We start from the raw sequence: 21,300 nt of genomic DNA on the forward strand, positions 1-21,300 counted from the left end.
TTAGTGATGGTTCTCTATGGAGGCTTGATGCCAGTTTCTCACTAACACAGACTCTCTTCTCTATCACAGACGAGTGTTGTCGGTCTAGTGCGAACGTGTTGATTTCAGAACAATGGTCTAGGTGAGGCGAACAAGCGAGTGGCAAAGCGACACTGCACACATTCGGCATACTCACTAAGGTCGGCAGTGGTTGGAGCAATGGAAGTTGGAGTCTCTGAAGACACTGGAAGATGGTGAGAACATGGTGAGATGTGCTTCCGTTGTGTTGGACTGATTGTAGAGCCACTGCTGCAACAGTTTCATAGCAACTAACTAGTGTACATCACACCTCAGCAATATTCAACCAGTCCAGGCAGAAGTGCATGCAGCCCAAAAGTACCTTGGTGTAGACATGTACTATATAGCCAATACACAGACACAGGCATATACTATATGGCCAATGATGAGTGAATACGAAGGGCATTACTGAGATGCCCTTTCAATGACAAAATTTATTTGCATGGCAAAATATATTTATTTAATTAATTTATTATTTATTTAATAAACCATTGAATCTTATTAGACTTCAAGAGAAGAATTTAATAAAAATTATATTTTTAAAGTTAACCGAGTACATGTTTAGCTTGAAAAGGTGTTAGATAATAAAATACTTAAAATATAAATATAAAATAAATAATTGAATTAACAATAAAATAAACAAATTGGGTTTATTTTTCAGTAAATCCCATGTAATAAACTCTACTCTTCATAAGTTAATAATATTTTTAAAAAATCATATTTCTTTATTATTTATTTAAACTATACTAAGCTAAAACTATATAAATGCTGTTATTTTAAACTGTCATGAAAAAATATTGAAATTCAATAAATCATTAAGCAACACAACAATAAAAAAATTCTTACTGAGCAAATTAAGCTGAAAGATTAGTTGACACTAAATAGTAGTAATAGCTGCTGAAAAGTCAACTTTGCCATCACATTAATAAATCACATTTTAAAATATTTACAATAAATCAGATTTAAAACAGTTATTTTAAATTACAATAATATTTAACAATATCACTTTTACAGCACTTTAACCAAATAAATGCAGCCTTGGTGAGCACTAAAAACATCTTTTAAAATTTTATTTTACAGTTGCAAATTTCGGAATGCTATTTTTAACATACAAAATAAATAAATAATAAAAAGCAAAGCAGAGGAAGGATATATATATATATATATATATATATATATATATATATATATATATATATATATATATATATATATATATATATATATATATATATATATATATATATATATATATATATACCCCACACGCACTCAGTGTATTGGATTAACAGTTAAACTGCTTGAGTCTGAGCAACTGAACCAAGCAGAGATCTATATTAAACTTGAACTTCACTGCATTTTATATTTCTTGAGTACAAAGTACAAAGAACATATAAATAACTCCAACATTCAAGAAAAACGGCAAAATTTAAAAGACAGCCTCTTCTGGGTCATGCACAAACAATTTAATGCTTATGAGCGACTATACCGGTCTCGAGATGCACATAATAACCTGTATTTAAATGTCATTGCTGACCAACGTGAGTGTGACAGCACAGATGTCTCAAGCCACAAGGACAACACTCGATTCAAAGTGCGGTATTTTCCTGAAAGTGCATTAGTGCTAGTGACTCAGACATCATCACCTTCAATATACCCTCATCTATCTAATCTGAGAGAATGCTGGCTTTCAGAGAGCTGAACCTCAGAGCCTTAGAGTTAAGCGATAAGTACTTTGAGTGGAAGGTAATGATATGATGATAAAGTGAAATATCCCCTGTTTCCTCTTTTAAGCAACGCAATTAGACAGAAGCACAGTCTGTTTGTGAGGCCGAGTGTCTGACAGATGACAGACTATGTTAGAGTTTCAAAGACTGTTTGACTAAAGAGTACCAAGCTTCTGTCTTTAATCTCTTTATTTCTGCAGCGGTTGTGAATTTATTTCAAGGAACTTCTAGATACTTGGTGACAAAGGAGCCTCAAGTGCTAACAGCAAGTCGGATAGTCCTTGGAGGATTAAAGAACAGTTCACTCAAATATGAAAATGCTGTCATCATAAACTCACCCATGTGTTGATTCAAACCCATATGAACCCGTTCTTTCTTCCGTGGAACATAAAATGAAATCTGAATAATGTACAGGTTGCGCTTTTCAGATGGGAACTGGAGCTTTGAAATTGTTAAAGCACTTTTTGATTATATTTATTTACTGGAAATCAAGTGAATTGGTAACCAGCGATACAGAAGCAATGATTCAGTGAGAACTGGATGAGTAATATCTGACTTAAAATTCAAAGGCTTCAATCACCAGTAACTTCCGCAATGAACAATCCAAGGAAAGCTAAGCTGGAAATCAACATATTTCATGAGAATAAAATCCTACATTTTGGCCTGTTCGTCATACAAGGCAATCACACTATTTCAGAAGACCATTTTTATAATGCTTTTGCAGCTTTTTAGACTTTAAAAGCCCCAGTTCATTGCACATTCACTGCAATTTAAAAAAAAAAAACACAAGAATTACTCCAATTATTCAGAAGAAAGGAACTCATACAGATTTGGAATGACATGAGGAGAGTAAAAGACTGTTTTTTTTTTTTTTGTGAACTATCCTTTAAACCCACATTGATGAAAATGATGATTTATTTTAGCTTCAAGACAATATTAACAAGCTCAAATATTTCTTCTCTCTCTGATTTCCAGTGTTTCAACTTGCACACAACTAGTCACTGCAGGCTTATTGATCTTACAAAACACCGTTCTTCAATTTGGACTACTGCTCTGCAGATGAAAAAATAAGTGCTAAAATGGAACTTTATTATCCACTGTGGTCGGATGAAATGCTGTAGGGCAGTTGCATTGTGTAGTGCTTTGTAGATATCACAGAGCAGAGGCTGAGGTTCAAAGCACACAGAGCATCTCAGACAGAGAAGAAAATTGCTCTGTGGAATAATAAGGATTATCATATCGTAAGTGTTTCATGTCAAGGGGAATGAAGGGGTGTTAATGCCGTTGCAGAGGTGATCACAATTAAAGCACTCCAGCTCTACCTGAGGACGTAGACCATCTGGTAGGTTGCTGGCCTGTGTCTCTATCTCTGAGAGATGTATTCACCAGCACTGAAGCAGAGAAAGCACTAAGAACCACCAGATGTGCTAGGCAATAGACCTAGTTTAAACCATCTCTCAAGGGTACTAAATAACTGAGCACAATCTAATGAAGTGCCACGCAAACTGTTTTACAGTCTACTTTCTTTGCCCTCAGTATGATTGCTTTAAAGTGTTATTAAAGAGGTTTGGCTGTACAAATTGGGTTTTATTTGAATCGATACAATACAAATTATCTAATTGTTTAAGTGTGTGAAAACTGATATGTACAACCTATTTTAATTGTTATATGTGACTCGGACCACAAAACTAGTCATAAGGGTCTTTTTTTTTATTGAGATTTATACATTATTTGAAAGCTGAATAAATAAGCATACTTTTCAGAAACAACAGAATTATGAATCTTATTTTTTATTACTAAACATCTAGTATGAATTTAATTAATAAACATTTTATACAATTGTTCTATTGTTCACCTGTAGCTTGGTTTATTTGGTCCAGATCAAAGTCAAAAAACATTTTCTGTCTTTTTGGTTTCTTTTCACACCACACTGTTTTCTGATGTGGACCAGCTAACATAATCGGATGTTGTCACCTGACAACATCCGATTCACCTGGCCAGATGTGTATTTGAATGCATTGCCTAAACTGCTTTTAATTGGACAGAAGGGCACGTGCAAGTCGAAGTCCAAAGTTTCTTTGCCTTAACCCAGCACTGTTCCACAGATCTGTTAACCCTTCCCTGAGCTGTTTGCTAAACAATGATAAGTTCTTGTGAGTTTTAGAAAGTTGCGACTTGATATGGTCATCAGACCAAATTTATATGAGAGCTCTGCACCTCCTTGTTTGTCCACGACCTATCATGCTAAACAGCAAACTGTCAAAAACACTTCCTTATCCCATAATGCTACAGCGACTGGTTTAATCCAAAAATACGGAGTTCTTTTTGTCGTTGGGTGTTCACACTGAAAGCACGCCGAGACCACCTCTTCAAGGAACACTTTTGAGAAGGATATCAAACTTTAGCGTGATTCAACCAAACTAAATAAGGAAGGTGCGAAAGCATCCTTAGTCGCACAAAAGCAAAACAAAGCAAAAGAAAAGAAATGAAAACAAAACAAAACAAAAAAAATTAAAAGCAAAACATATATTGAGAAAAAGATCAAAGTAGTTATCTCAGTGGCACAATTTCCTATTCTTTTTTCACAGCAGGTAAAATCTCAGAATTCTCCTTTTGACTTTCACGTTGGCTTCTAAGTTGACCTCTTTTAGTTTTATTTAACCTACTATTTTCAGATCAGAGGCCATTTCCACAGCAGGTCTCCATTGGTACAGTCCCTGCGCGGTGCTCTCTGATCCTTTGCGGTCCGTGGTGATCGCATTCATATCAAAGAAAGGCTCTGTCAGTGGAGTCTATGTGCCTCTGGGAATCAGAGTGACCCACGTACAGGCTAGCAATCAGAAAGCCTGGCACACAGTCATGGAAAGAGTCCCTATTTGTCGCTGTGAATATTTTAGCTGTCACCCGAGATGACCTTACTGCAGTGAGCTGCAGAGGAGGTATTATCCATCAGAAAACTCCCAGAGGTGCCCATCACTCCTGCCTATATCGCTGCACGTGACAGGCCTAGATAGCTTTGTCATCACTCCATCTCCATACACAATCCCAGCCTCTTCATTCACGCTCATAGCACATAAAATGAAGAGGAGCTCACACTTTGAATCACTGGTCCCTGCAGCATACATGCAGTAATGTGAATTATATAGTGCTCTTTTACAATTTCCACAGGCTGCGGAGGCCAGAGGCATGGATTCTTGCTCTTGAGGAGAGATAGTCTCAGTCTCGCTACTGGCAACAATGTCTTTTGTGTCATTGTCTTCCTCTTTCTCCAGCGCTCTGGGCACTCTATTGGCTGAGACTGCGATGGCCTGTGGTGATAAATCTCTGACATGCACCTGAGAGCACTACCGTACATCTTACTTGAAGCTCCATCTACGTCAAACCACGCCATTCACTGCAAACATGCTGTTGCTTTATAATGAATAGAGTAAATCTGTCATACTTCCCTAACTGTTAAAGAAATAGTTCACTCAAAAGTGAAAATTTGACCATTATTTACTGAACTTCACGTCGCTCCAAAGCTGTATAGCTTGTCTCAAATTAAATATGATTTCTACAAGCATGGTTTAACAATATTTAGTCAAATTACAAAACAAAACAGTCAAAAAATATTTTATTTTAACCTTTATTTTAACCAGTGGACACTGTAATTTTTCTAAGTATGGAAAAAACCTTCCTTTTTGTGTTACACTAAATCAATACCAAACACCAAAACCAGTCTAAGCTGGTCTACTGGACCTCCATTGTAGTGCAAAAACCAGTCTAAAATCAATAAAAAGACTAGAGGACCACCTAAAACCTGCAAACCAGTTTAGGCTAGTAAAGCTTTTAAGCAGGGATACTGAGAAAATAACAGCATAGACAGAATTGTAATTTTTGAGTGATTATTGCCTTAAGACATTTTCTGTCCTAGATATAGCAAGACTCATTGTTTTTGAGATAACAAACAACTTGATTATGACTGTTCATATTAAAAGAGAAAAGAAAGCATTCGACTATTGTTAGGATTACTTCTGAAGTTTCTAAAGAATTGTAACAGAAGTAATTTTCGCTTTGGTTTGGAAGCTGGAAACAAATAAACTGTCACCAGATTTGCGAAGCCATAATTTGACAAATGTCGATGCATGGCAGTCTCGCTTTGTCATGTACAAATTGATAAATGATCAGTAAGTGTTTGAAGTGCCTGGATCATTGTCCCGCCAATCACCTTTTAAATTCATGCAGGTATAGTTCCAGAGAAAGAGCGGACAATGCCATTAATCTTATCTGAACACGACCACATCACAGTACCATTACGAGATACGGTCTCTGCCTCACCCATCGTCTCTTTTTATTCTGCTGTGTAATGATCATGAGAAAGCTTCCAAGAGCCAAATGATCCTGTCAGGGATAATGAGAACAATAGAGAGCCACAACAAGAAAATACTGTCAATTAAATTAGCAACAACTTCATCACAATGTTATTTGCTTTGTGTTGCATAAACAAACAATAGTCATTCTACAGTTCGAATGTTTTAAAATTGCTTTTTTGCACAGCAATCACCCTCACATAAACTATGAATTAAACACCAACATTAGTCAATGAGGTTGCAACTATTCTACTAGTGTGAAATAAATAGCTTGTTTTGAGACTTTTGTGGATTTTATGTGTAGTACTGTAAATTAAAATACAGAGCTAAGTGCAAACTAAAGGGGAATCTACACACCAGCAGCCATCTTTTATACTGAAATGCAAGCATATATGTCTAAACGGTGGCTTTTCATCAACAGGCCCTAGGAGCCTAGACAAATTTTCATTTCAAGTCATGACCTAACACACCTGATTCAATTAATCAAGTGCTAATTGCTCCATGTAGCATAATTAAGTTGAACCAGGTGCATATTTACTATGCGTTTTGGATAAAAGCAATTTTCTCAATTGAGCCTCCAGGACTGGAAGGAGAGAAAATGTACTGGTCTAAACGATCTCATAGAAAACCTTGATCCCTGCTTGAGTAATAGAATGGAATCCATCTGGAAAGTACAACAACAGATATAATGTGAGTCGCTACAGTTCTTTTTAAAGCACAGGCTATTTCAAAGAGTTTAAATTCAGTGAAACCCTCCTAATTTACCGCCAAGATACAGAGAGACCATTTGAAGCAAAAATATTCATTCTCAATACATTTTTATTTAGAGGCCCAATGAAATCCATGAATCCATGTCTACATCTATACACCTCATGTTGCTTTGTCCAATAAAATGCTCTTTTGTTAAAAAACTGTGCCCTCTTAGTAAATTATAAATACCATTTCACTCAAGGTCCAAACACTGTTTGTGACTGTGAAGTAATAGCCTACTGGCTATTCAAAAAAGGATGAGTCCTTTCAACTTCCATCAAACATGAGGAAAGAAAACTCCACTTTATAACCCATTTCATGGAGTCTTTAACTTTCTATTCAAGCTTTTACCATCTTCTCTGAAGGCTTACTAGTAGATTTGGCAGGAGTGTTGCAACGGCTGAAATGGAAGCAAATGGAAAAACAAACAGAAATGCGAAAGAAAGAAAGCAGAGAGATGGAACACTTACTTTTGAAAGGGGAGCCTGATGTCCAGTGGAACAATAAAAGATGGAAAACATGATGAGAACCATGAATGAATAAAATGGAGGCCAATCCCAACTTGCCATTTTGGGGTTTATCTTATAAAGCGGTGTGAAAATCACCTTGCTGACTCACATTTGGCCGTAATGTACTCTGTGAGATGGCTTGTTAAGTCCCAAAATGGCAAAACTGGGTGACCTAACTAGCTGTTGTGAAATGCGAATGTGGGGACTGTGAAAACACAGGGTGGTGAAGCAAAAGATGAAACATGATAAGAAAAGTGAGATAAGAATTCATGTCAGCCTGTCTCTGACTTACATCAATGGAGCAATTCACTCCTGCCATGAGCTATTGTACATCCAAAGGAAGAATAAACAAGTCTTGTTTTGTGTTATTTTACTCAATTCTGTAAGATTCCCCCAAAGCTTCTCGGTATTCAAATGGAAATCAAGCTTACTGCAGTGCGACTCCTTTTTTTAAGTAATGTTATTACAATGTGCTTTTGAATCAGCCGAATTGGATCAATAAATTGGATTAATAAAGCGACAAGGAATAAGACTTTTTCTGCAATTTAAACTTTAGTCACTTAATCCCTGCGAGTGCAGAAGGAAATTGAATAATCAAACTAGAACTGTGTTTCTGCTCATCCCACATTTCTTGCAAACTGACTTTTCTAATCTGCTTTCTAAGTGGAACATTCTGAGCCAACGGCTTCGTGACAAGCAGTAATTAAACCAGTAGATTTGTAGGAATTTTGAAAACTACATTGGGAAGTCTAAATATGGATGATGTTTCATTAATGCGGAGAGCTCCACAACACAGAGTCAATCAAATACTGCGAACCAACCTCAAATTTCACCTCACTTCACTTTCAGCCTGTTTCCACCGGAGTGCAAGAAATCAGCTTAAAGTAATAAAAAGTGACACATTAAGTTCAAATTAAGAGTTTTTTGAATATATGTTGAATATATAACCTAATTAGTCCTAACTGTGAGATACAAAGTCATAATTATGATATATTTATGATATACTTGGATACAATTTTAATTATTAAAAACTTGTAATTGTGATATTGAGATGAAAACTAAGTCATAGTTCTGTGCTATAATTCGTGTTATAAAGTTTATAATAGTGCAATTAAAACATTCAATAAAAAGTATGTATTGTGATATACAAAGGCACAGTTATGCATCTAAATTGTGAACTTTAAAACCAAAATTGATGTTATAATTATGAAAGACGCGAAAACAATTTAATTGAGGTTTGATGCTACAATTATGAAAAACTATATTCAGAAATAAACTGTGAGCTATAAAGCTGCAATTTAATATTGCAATTATGATAAATAGTCATAATTATAATATTATAAATGTACAATTATAAAGAAATGCCTATTTTTTTAAGATGGCAGTTATGCCAAAAATTTAGAAATTCTTTTTTTTTTTTTTTAAGGCAGAAACAGGCTTACATTAATCGCTCACCTATATTAGAGCTAAAGCACTACAATTATTTCTAGTTAAACATGAGAAATACCATCTAGAAATATATTCAAATAATACCGCTGTACAAGCATAAAAGTATCTATGCAAAATATTCCAGCTTCAAGAAGATTATATCTTATTATTGATATTACAATTTCTGAGAGTCTAATCCTGTTCTGATGGTGGATATGAGGTTAAAGAGGGTTTCATCATCTACTCTACAGAAGAGTTCCCAATCAACACGGACCACACTTAACAGAGCACACAAGCTCTCAGTAGACACGAGACACAGCTGTTGCCTGGCACATGCTGGCACCGGCAGAAGAGCTGTAAGGACAGGAGGGCGTCACATCACTGGGAAGCACTGCTGAGGTGAGAGGCTGCAGTGACACGATGTCCTTCAGGAAATTGTTTAAACACACGGACACAGACTTAAATGAACACACACATCCACATAGAAATACAGAAGCACACGCAGAGGACAAGCAATGCATCTCCTGAGAGTGAGATCCAGCAGGGTCCAAGGCAGGGATGCATTGTGGGTAGTGAGGTCTGCTGCTGCACTGAGGAGGGGGGGTTGATGGGTAAAGAGAGCACTATAGGGTCATATGATGAAGAGGGATTGAAAGAGAGAGGAAGACAGAAATAGATAGGCACTTACGGACAGGTTGGGTTTTAAAGCTCTCAGGGGCGCTGCTCTCTCCTTCACCCTTGCCGTTGATGGCTGATATCTTGACCTCATACGTGGTCTCTGGCTTCAGCCCAACAATGGTGATCAAGTTGAGACCTGGTTTAGACAGAATTAAAGCTCAATAAAATATCAAGGAATTAGATGATAAAATATGTGAACTATGCTTTTAACAAAGCATATTCAAAACTTTTTAAAAATTGTTAGATATGATATGCATATATACACATGAGCTTGTTTGAAACAATTTGTCTCAAAAGAGTTAGAAAAATCTTGTTTTCTCTCCCACTTCCCTTCCTGTCACTTCTACACTGTCCTGTACTAATAAAAACCCAAAATGTACAGAATGGATTCAGATATAATGAGAAAAAGGCATAAAGTAAAACTTTATGAGTAATGAGTTTCAATTCTGAGAGAGTCTGCAGGAATTTTTGTGTGTAGTACTATGGGCACAGATTTTGTGTGGGCCCAGTCATCACTCAGATGTTTCCCAAAAGACCCTGCAAAGAATTTTGAGTTTTATGTTTATACTAAAATACATTTAAGTTTGATCCAAAACGATCCACCAATTAAAGTCATCACTCAGAGTTTTCCCAAAGGTCCCTATGCAGCATTTGTATTATACAACCATTCGTTTTGTCATCTAATTTCATTGTACAAGAGCCCTGATATTTCTTTGTGTTGTTCCAGACACACCTACTTTGGGTTTGTTTAAAACAATGTTCGTTGGCACAACAAAAACAAACCATACAACTGGCCACCTTTATCTAATATGTGAACTATTTTGTATTAGCTTACGCTAGTATTCAAAAGTTTGATGTTTTGTTTTTGATAGAATAGTTGAACACCAAGGGTGCATTTATTTGATAAGCAATCAGTAGTAACAGTAATATTGTATTGTAATATATATGGTAGTACACACTTTAGTTCATTATTAGTTTGCTGTCTATCACAATATTTAGGTTCTAAATATGAAACTCTGTTTTTCATCATATCAAACAACTTCACTATTTAAATTCAAATGTTTTCAAATTTGCATAAAAGAATCAGTTGCAACCTACATCAATCACCAATTATACATCAAAAAATGACCAAAAATGTGCTGTTCGTGATTTTTTTGTACTTGTTCAATCTGGTACCTTCTGTTTGAGTCTGTTGCATGACTATCACACGCCAATCTAATGCATTAGAGACTGACAAAGGTTGAGTGATCAAAAAGCCATTGGCTGAGCAGAGGTTTGTGTGTGTGTGTGTGTGTAGGTGGCTGGTAGACTGCTTCGTGAAGGCTGCGTTTGTGTGTGTGAGGCTTGTTCTGACGCATGTCCCAAGGAGGTCTGGCAGAGAGAGCAGGCTGTCAGCAGTGAGCAAACTGACATCTCCCCCCCCACCACCACCCGAGAGACAGACAGTACCCACAGACAAACAGAGCACATGTCAGGCTGTGACAACTGCTCGGAGCACTCTTATTTAGCATTCAAGTGAACCCTGTCCCTTTCCTACATTTGCGCATTCTATTTTGGTCAGCTCTGCATCGCATTTCATGCTTGCCAAGCAATATCGCCAATGAAAGAGTTTTTATGGCAGCAGGAAGGCTATTTTGCCACAATTTGAAATGGCTAGCAGCTGTGGAAAGTGTTTAGTTGTTATATTGACTACGGGAGGGGTTGCTCTATGTGCGTCACAGACACTGCTGTTTACTTCTTAAAGTGTAATACGGCATCTTAACTAGGCGAGAAGAAACAAAGTGACAAGCAATAAAAGCTCTTCCGTGTTAATCAAAATTTCTCTCCTAACCAGCTGCAATGGTGACAAGCAACACTGCATGCTGTCAGTCGCACACAGGAAACCTCACTGCACTAAAATTCAGCTCCTTGTGTATGCTAAACCTCAAACATGGACAAACTGCAGAGAGACTGACTGTGGCATTTTCGGAAACATCTGCTATCAAATAACAAAACTATGCAAGCTTCATTTTTGCCTGAAAGTGAAGTTAATTTGTAACTTTATATCTCACAGTTGCGACTTTTTCTTGATAACAAATTTAATGTATTTGCAGCTTTATAATAACTGTTCCCTGTATCTTACACCTAAATGTATTACTTCCAGTTCACTTGGTACTAAATTTATATCTCATAATGTGACTATATCTAGAAATTGAGACTTTGTTACTTATAATTGTGAATTAAAATATCTCATAATTAGTGGTTTTGCGATATATTGACCTATATTTGACAATTTTCTAAAATCAGCGATAAAAGTTTCTGTTTGGCCTGTGGTTGAGGCTTTTATTTTGACAGCACTGAGAAAGGAAACTGAGTACATTCGCATTCCCTCTTCTTGTTCGCTGCCGTCATTCAGTTCTGTCTGTGTGTTGTATGTAATATGAGTGTTACTTTGGCTTTATTTAAAAAAAATTCCCAAATCACACAAACCACCCAGAATACTAAGGGTCCTTTTGTTTACAGAATGTACTTCCTTTTTAATTATATAATTGTATTATTATTATTATTAATAATTATTATTTTATTAATATGTATTAAATATTTATTTATTTAGTTCTGAAAAATACTACGATCTTATTATATGTTTATATTGTACATTTGAATTTTAATCCATTTTCATATTATTTACACTTAATATTGGCTATAAATCACCCTGCTTTCCAAGATATTGGCATTGGCCTTCAAAAAACCCATTTGTGACCACATCTCATCATGTGATTTAATATCTATTGTACCAATTGTGACTTTTGTTACTCATGTGACTTTATATACCATAATGGCTTTATATGTTGCAAATGTTACTTTATTACTCATAATTGTACATTTATAGACTTCATTTCTAACAATTCCAACTTTGTTACTCATAAGTGTGACTTTGAACACATACCAAATTAGACTTTTATATCTTGCATTCGCAACTTTGTTACTCAATTATGATTTTATACACCATAATATGACTTTATATCTCATAAATGTGACTTTGTTACTCATAATTGCGACTCTATATATCATAAATGTGACTTTATTACTCATAATTGTGACTTTAAATCCATTAATATGACTTTATATCTCATAAATGTGACTTTATTACTCAGTAATTGTGACTTTATACCTTGGAATTGAAATTTATATTGCACAGTGTGACTTATATCTCACAATGTGCCTATTTCTTATTTATAACTTTCTTTTTATATTTTTACTCCGAGACGGAAACAAGCTTGAGTACAATTTCCTCAAGAGAAACCATAAAAGGCCATCTGGAATACACAACGCACCAGTGTGTTGAAAGTGTGAGAAAGTGTGCAAACACACACTGTTCTGATTGGCTGTGGTTTTATATTTTTGCTTTCAGCATAGACAGAGAAATTGCTTGTCGTTGGAATCTTGCCGCATCACGTCTGCTCTAGGACAGTGTTTTTAAAAACAGTTGCACTAAAACAATATAACTCAGTTAAAATCCTTGCTCTAATACAATCATCTGAGAATATGTGGTCATTTCAGCATAAAACAATGCTATAAAAACAAGAGCTTGACCTTCACACAAATGATGAAAAGCTTTTATAGCCTCCCAAAAGCCTCATTTATCTTGTTTTTCTCTCTTCATTGCTTCCATTTCTAAATAAATGTTATTACAGTGTGTGTATGTGTATTGGATGCTTACCATCGTCAACTTCATACTCTCTGTCAGTCAGTCTTGGCCTGCTATCCTCCATTCAGCCTTGTACTTGAGGATAGGCACTCCTCCCACTGAGGCAGGCTCATCAAACTCCACCATCGCTGTGCTGGAATACGGCTCCACACGCGCTCGATAGAGGGGCCGAAGGCACATCTAGAGAAACACACAGACGTTCTTATAAGCACACACTGGAAGATAACCGGCGTATTGCACACATGCAGTGCACAATGCAAAATGTGAGTGAGGCAACAGACAAACTGAAACAATAAAAATTGTTATGGGCTTGGGAATGGTTCACAAAGGGAACTGTTATTGCGGTGGCAGTACAGTTTTCCCTGAAGCACAAGTAAAATATCTTTCAGACAAACCAAGATATTGTTTAAAGTGGTCATATACGAGAATCAAATTTTCCTGGAACTTCTGAGATGAAAGAGTTTGATGTACTATGAAAACATACAGTAACTTTCAAAAAAAAAGCAATCTCTAGGAACAATGCTGCAAAAATGGCTTGTTCTAACCTTCTCAAACTTCGGATATCAGACCGATACATCAATAGGAAAATTACTGTTTTCAAACAAGTTTCCAAACAGTCTGCAGTACTATCTGGTACCACTAGAGGCACCAAATTCTACATTCTCATTTAAATGGGGAAGTTTTCCAAAACTTGAGCAGCCCTACCGTTTGTATATCCTCTGAGGGATCCAAAATTAGAAACAAGAATCTTCCTGATCATTTAAAGTCCTTATTAAGATCTTAACATTTAATTTCAGTGTGGATTGTTTCATAATCCTGTTAGAATGCAATGAATGCTTTGCAAAAAAGCTGTTTTCGAAGGATGAGTCATGCATAGACTGTATTGAATGCAAATAGCAAACCCACAACACGTCTTCTCATTTCCCATACAAAAAACATGTTTTTTTATAGAAGTCTTTAAAGGCACAGTAGCAAAGAATAAACCTTCTGTTCAATGTTACGAGTCAGAAATGTGATAAAAAATAGCTTTTTATTACAAAGGTTTACAGCAACATAATTCATCCTCAGGAAACACACACACGTATATATATATATATATATATATATATATATATATATATATATATATATATATAAAATTACCCGCTTTTCTCACAGAAAGTAGTTACTTGGTAAAACTAGCTCTTAAAGAAATGAGACTTTATCGCACAATAAAAGTGTGGTGGCTTCCCAAAGCCTGTGAGGTAGAAAAGGCGTCACTCCAGTACCGCCTCATCGCATTGAGACTAAATAATCACCTCGCTGCCTTCCACACCATTTCACATCTGCCCCACTTTACAGAGCACCAAAATATCAGAGGCAGCGTCACATTTAACCGTTGAATCTGCAGCCTGAAAAAATTATACCCTGCTGTTTTTTATTACCCAAGAGTCTCAGCCTAAAAATACGAGCACAGGCTCTGATCTGAGCTAAAACACATCTCTGTCTGGGGGAGATTTACTTTCGCATACCTGGTGGATTATGAATTGGTACCAAGGGGTTTTTAGAAGTGTTCTTACTGTGTTAAGTCACCATTTGCGAGAAAGGATGTGTGGAATAGCTAATTAGAACCTTTGAATGACAATTTGTGCTTGATTCTTGCTCACCATAAATGTAAAGTAGTTGCTATTTTAGAGTACATCATTATCTAAACATTCACAAACCTGCTTGAACCAAAATGAATTCCTTTGACTCTGTGCCGATGACATTTGTTGCGTACAGTTGTAACTGCCAAAGTCGTTCTGGGACTCTGGAGTGACCTGTCAAAGGAAAAAAAAAGCCTACGTCAAGGCACCGCCTCTCTTTGACCTAGCTAGCATGACATAGACATTAGCTGGTTAAGGAAAGCTCATTGCCATGGCAATGACAGTGACTCTCCTATTCTGCACCACTGGCATTCACCTCGCTTCGATAATTATTGAATGACAGAGAGAAGAGAGAGAGAGAGAGAGAGAGAGATAGAGAGAAAGAATAAAAGGTAATTGTCTCCATTAGCTCCAACAGCTTAGTAAAATGTGCCATGGGAACAGGGACAGTGACAGAGGGAACATTTCAAGCTTCACAGAACAGTCAAAAACAACCTCTCATGCAGTGCTGAATCTGTATATTGAAAGCCCCTCACATGAGATGAAGCTCCGCTACATGTGGTGACATCATGGGTATTGGCTGATTATGCTGCATTTGTATTTATCATTTATGTCAGATTTGATTCATGCCAATTTTGTAATAAGTCAAAACATTTTAGTGCTGATAATTACTTAAAAATCTTTAAATATTGTGACAAAGGAAGCGTTGTTCTTACAATGCTCTAAAAAAACAAATTGTAGGGGAAATGATATTATTATTTGCTTTACTAAAAGTGTCCTTTAAACTCAGAACGCTTCGATGTTTTTAGTTATTTTGATGTGATAAAGAATAAAAGGAAATGTGTGTGTAGAGCTATATCCTAAGATGATTTCTTTTAAATATAGAAATATTAGTTGCATTAATGCAACTAATTGCATAAAGGGACATAGATGGATACATTTAATGAACACGTCACAATGTGTACTGAATATGCATTATGACTGGATGAGACAGAAGCAGAGAGTCAATATATTTTTTTGAATTTGCACTTTGCAGCCAATCTGTATTACTGGGACCATTTCTTGTAATAGAAAAATACAGAAGACGTTCTGCCTCTTGCCTTATTAAAATAGAAAAAAATTGCTCATACAAACTTAAATAAGCTCCTGTAGGCATTTTTGCTTCATCTGCTACAATATGTATGCATATTGTATTTAATTTACTATGCTCAATAATCATCAATAATACATTTCCTGTGACTCAAATTTTATACAAACTTTGTATGGAAGTACAAACTCAAGTATTTCAGATGCAAATTCACTATTATATAGAAAGCTCCTAATGCTGTGATCTGATCTCAAAAGCTTTTCAAGCAATCTGCTTTCAAATGAAACTACTAAAATTTCTACCAAATAATTTTTTAGTACTCAGATGCAAACAAATTAAACATCACAATCTGTGCTTTTGCAACACTTTAAAAACAATATGTTCCATGCGGATCATTCACAATGCGTTGTTATACAGAAAGCAACTTAATTATCGTAATTAATGTTATTGGCCAGTAATGTGAAAACAAAATCAGAAAGTCAGCGACTGGAGCACTACAATGACATGAATTATTCTACTACATAATCCAAAACAAGTGCATTATATTCTCAGCACTTGCATGGGGCTGATAAGGGTGGGTAGATATGTGCATCAGTTCTATTTTGTACATAAATGAACACAGGTTACTGGTAAGAAAAAAACACTAATTACTGTGGCTTTCTCAATGCAGTGATCGATAATATGAATTAATATCAAATGCAAGTGCTGGAGTGTACTGTAAATTGAGCTCAGAAGGCGATTATTAGTGTCAAACAGGACTTTTGGTGTTGAAACTTTAGTAAGGGGGCATTTAAAGGCTGATGCGTTCTGAGGAAGCTGGCAAGGAGTATTGTAGATCTTGAGCATTGGTGAGTATTAGCACTAGGCAACAGCTGGCCGCCACGGAACTACTATCGAAAGCGGAGGCGCGCCGGGTGGCGGCGGGCTTACGCGAGGTGATGTTAGCCGGATTATCCCTCCCAGGTGAACACCGCCGCAGGGCCTTGGATCTTCGGAGCATCTGTAATTATATTACAGGGTGTCAGCCAAGTGCAACCGACACATGGACTGTTCCAGAGAAAAACCTTGGGGCAAAAAAATACGATGGCTTCCAGCTGACATACATTACCCATCGCTCCTCAACCCCTCACCTTTCAGAATTGCAATTTCTGATATCTGCTCTATTATCTGTTGCGACGTTGCCCTCTGATGTCTACTTCCGCCAACTAGTCTCTCCGCTCCTGGATTGATACAGTACATGCAGTTGAGTCATCACATTTCCATAAAGCTGGTCTGATAAGACACATATCCACTCCAAATCTTATAGCTATCTCAGGACCACAGGCTGCAACACCACGCTGAAGAGATAATGTCGGGCACACCCAAAACATAATGTCTCACTTTTGGATGAAACAGCCAATGAAATCTTATCATGCAGTGGCCGAAATGAGTATTGGCAAATTTAGGGCTGGAAATGATTTATGATTTAATGTGTGGTTTTAGGAGGACACGTTCTTACACTGCAAAAATGCTTCTAACTTAGATTTTTTATCTTGTTTCCAGCCAAAATACCAAAAAAATTCTATAACAAGAACATTTGTCTTTAGCGACTTTTTGCTTAGAAAATGTAAAAAAATCTGCCAATAGGGTAAGCAAAATGATCTTATTTCAAATAGAAAACATAATTTTGCTTAGCCCATCATAGGTGAGTTATGTTGCTTGTTTCAAAGCAAAAAACTCACCTAATTTTTGTCTAGAAAAGAACTTGTCTAGAAAATTCTTCTTCACTTAGGAGGGTTTTACATATTTTGGCTGGAAACAAGGCAGTGTACCGTGTTGATATACGTGAACGTTTTGCATAAAGATACTGGATTTCATATAACTCACAATAAACTCTTTCCAAAAGGCTGCTAGTTCATTTTTACTATGCGCTGAGCTCAATTTCAATAAGACAGCGATAAACAACCAAAGCGAAAGAAAAATGCATATAAATGCATATAAATGTAAACTAAAAGGTGGGAAATAAAAGAAATGTACAGTCGTAACATGAAACAGAAAGGGAGACTCTAACCCAAACCGTAAGTGTCTGAGCATGGGAGTGAACAATCTCATCTAGGATCATTTGAAGCAGACAAAGCACCTTTTCTTATCGCTAATTACTCTGCGAGAAGCGCTCCGTGCACTCAACCAAGAAGCTGATTACTCATAAGCGGGCTGTGGCAAACTGCATTTCCACACAATTTCTATCAATTGCACATTGTGATGCTATCTCAGGAATGCGGAAGAATTTTAGGAGCAGAAAAATTAATCCAATTAGACTTTCATTGCACTTCAAGCTTACTCCTTCCTACTTTCTGAATTAGATTGTGGAAATGCTTAAAATGCACAAGCAGATGAAAATAACTTCTAAAGCTGGCTTTACTGTAATTCTCTACCTGGCAAATGGCACAAAAAGTGCACTCAGCCAACTGCAGTAAACATAATCTGATAAAACTAAGTTTGCTCTCAAAATTGAGTTGTAAGAATGTGAAGATGGTTGTATTTCATTCCCATGAAGAGCTCTGAATGTAAGAAAAAGCCCAAAAGCTATAAACACATTTGAGTATATGGCGCTGTGATTTGAACCAGCTTTTGGCGGAAAGCAGGTTTAATTCGTTTGAAAGAGACATATAAAAAAAAGCCCTCAAACCAGCAACTCCCTTCAAAAGTAATTTCTGTTCTTAAATCAAATAGCTTGCTATATACTCACTAAAGAAAAAAATTATGATGATTGTTTTCGTAAAAAGAATGTGTCCATACTCTGGTCCATGAAGGGTCTGCTGGGTTTAATTGGTGGATCTGCTGTTACCTCAAAAATGATCTGCTTTAATTCCTGTGCATGAAACAGTAAGGTCTTAGCTGATTACATTTAGCTGAGACCCTGGTAGCGGTCCTTCATTTTAGTCCAGCATCCATTTCCTGCTGTTTTGGTAGCAAAAAAGCTGGCAGCCGATGACCGGCTGAACACTGAGAAATCACATTAGTCCGCCGTTGAGCTTTGACACATTCGCCCTGAACACAACAAGACAAACAAACTCCACAAAAAGGACAAAGTGAAGTTTGTGGATTGGCTTCCAAGCGCACTTCCAGGTACATGCTCTGGATGTCCTGACCAATGGATTCATGAACAGTGCAGAGGTACTGGCCAGCATCGGTGAACTCTGCATCAGATTTCAGAGTCAGAGGACACACGGGCATCGCTGCGCATACGATCACGTTGCCATCAGACTGGAAAAGAGAAAGATAGGGGTGAGACTAAGAGAAAGATATATGCAAAATACAAGTATACAAGTATACATTCAAAAGGTTGGACTTTAGAATTTTTCTCTTTTGTTCATACAAGAAGTTTAAATTCACTGTATTTTATCATAAATAATGAAAAAAAAAATTACAGTATAAATATTATTGGAATTTAAAACAATGTTTTATTATTATAAATGTATTTTATAGTTCAATTTATTCTTATGATACATAGCTATATTTTCAGCATCATTACTTAAAATTTCAATGTTATTATGATTTTCAGAAATAATTAGGTGCTGAATTATTTTCAATATTAGAAACAGTTTTTGCTAATTCTTTTGGAACCTGTGATATATATTGTTTTAACGTTGTTCTTTTTAAATAACAGCTTTTATTTAAAAATAAAAATATTTTGTGTCAGTAATTTTCTTTTTTAAAGCAATAACAATTTTTTTACATTTATTTACATTAATAAAAGTGATAAAGGCTATCTATTTAAATAAATGCTGTTCTTTTACATTTTTATTCATTAAATAATCCTGAAAAAAATGATTTGCAGCTTTCAAAATATATTAAGCAACTTTCAACATTAATAATAAATCAGCATATCAGAATTATTTCTGAAAGATCATGTGACTCTGAAGACTGGAATAATAGACAATGAAAATTCTACTTTCTATTCTACTACTATATTTTACAGTATATTAAAACAGGAAACAATTATTTTTTTAAATTGTAATAATGACATTTAAAAAAACATCAAAAACTAACACTAATGGCAAAATTTTGAAACAAGCGTATATATTAGTTTAAGTTAAACCCTAAATGCCAGTGAAAAGGGAACAAGGTTTGTCTTTAAGTGAGACTGTTCACCTAGCAATGAATATAACTGGTAAACACACTGACTCTTGCTTCCAAACCTGTATGGATTTTCTTATACAGTATGAAAAACAAAAAACTACATTCTGTCTTTTAGTTTCTTTTTATATTCTTCAGATTCTCAAAGAAAAGCTTGACATTCTACATCGCGTCATTTGTGAATATGAATCAACTGATCATCCAAAGAGATCGGACTCAAAAGATCAATCACCTTTGGGTCAAGTCACACAGGTTTGGAAAGACATGAGGGTGAGACAATTCTGACATTTTTTATTTCATGATTGGAGAAAACAGATTCAGTTTTTATTTATTATGACATTCCTGCACATGACTACAGAAGTCAGTCAGAAGGGATGGGTATGTCTTTAATGTTCAGAGCTCTGTCTGGGGCTCAGGGGGTATTTTAGAGAGAGGGAGAGGCGGGGATCAATAATGAAGTGGATGACCCACACAGCAGGGCCACTTTAGAGCCTTTTTCCTCACTCAAAAGCCTGTTTGAACAGCACGGCTGGGACAATCTGCTAACAGTTTTACTTCCTGGCTCCATCCGCACCACATGTACCCAGCTTTTTGCTTATGCTGCGTTTACTCCTGCTGCCCATCTCTGGTTTATGGTGATCTGAGATCCCTAAGCGTTGGAGAGGAGCTTTGAATCTCAGCAATCAATGCTAGTTCCAACTGTTACAATACAGAAAAGCCAGCATGTTTTTTCATCACTGCTCTGTATGTATTTCAAAAGCACTTCTTGCTAGTTTTCTTGGTTGTCACCAGTTTTCAAAAGTAACAAAGAATCAAAATCACACCATTAACTCGTGAACGTAAATCATTTCTACAGCATTTTGCTAATTCTTCAAACGTGTAACTTTTATTAGCTCATGAATGTACATTTATACATAACAAATATAATATATATATATATATATATATATATATATATATATATATATATATATATATATATATATATATATATAAACTATAAGCCAAATAAGTGTGGTACTTACCTGAGTCTAGTTTTTTCTTCTTCATCTCTTTAAAACTACAAGTTTAAAAATACAGATCTCTCAAATACTATTCAATTATTCACAAAAATGTGTCTATGATAAGTGAATGATCTTAACATTTTTTGAGAAATTATAATTTTTTCTATTAAGCAAAATATTTAATATTTTAAATATATTCTTCTATTTATTATTCTATACATACAGTATAAACATACAATATTTATTTTGGTTTCCATTTAATTGGTTACACATTTGCAA

The 21,300-nt window shown here is 35.8% G+C and overlaps 1 protein-coding gene across 1 annotated transcript in view; it reads right to left on the reverse strand.

Moving 5' to 3' along the window:
• The window catches only part of LOC122326991 (neural cell adhesion molecule 1-B-like), a 38,283-nt gene extending 25,033 nt beyond the window's left edge, over positions 1 to 13,250 (reverse strand). Inside the window, 3 exon segments of the mRNA XM_043222212.1 lie at positions 176 to 223; positions 9,509 to 9,634; positions 13,199 to 13,250. Of these exon segments, the coding sequence (XP_043078147.1) occupies positions 176 to 223; positions 9,509 to 9,634; positions 13,199 to 13,250 (226 nt within the window).
• Between the last annotated feature and the right edge of the window lie 8,050 nt (positions 13,251 to 21,300).

The sequence above is a fragment of the Puntigrus tetrazona genome, chromosome 21, assembly GCF_018831695.1.
Source record: "Puntigrus tetrazona isolate hp1 chromosome 21, ASM1883169v1, whole genome shotgun sequence".
NCBI classification, from domain to species: domain Eukaryota; kingdom Metazoa; phylum Chordata; class Actinopteri; order Cypriniformes; family Cyprinidae; genus Puntigrus; species Puntigrus tetrazona.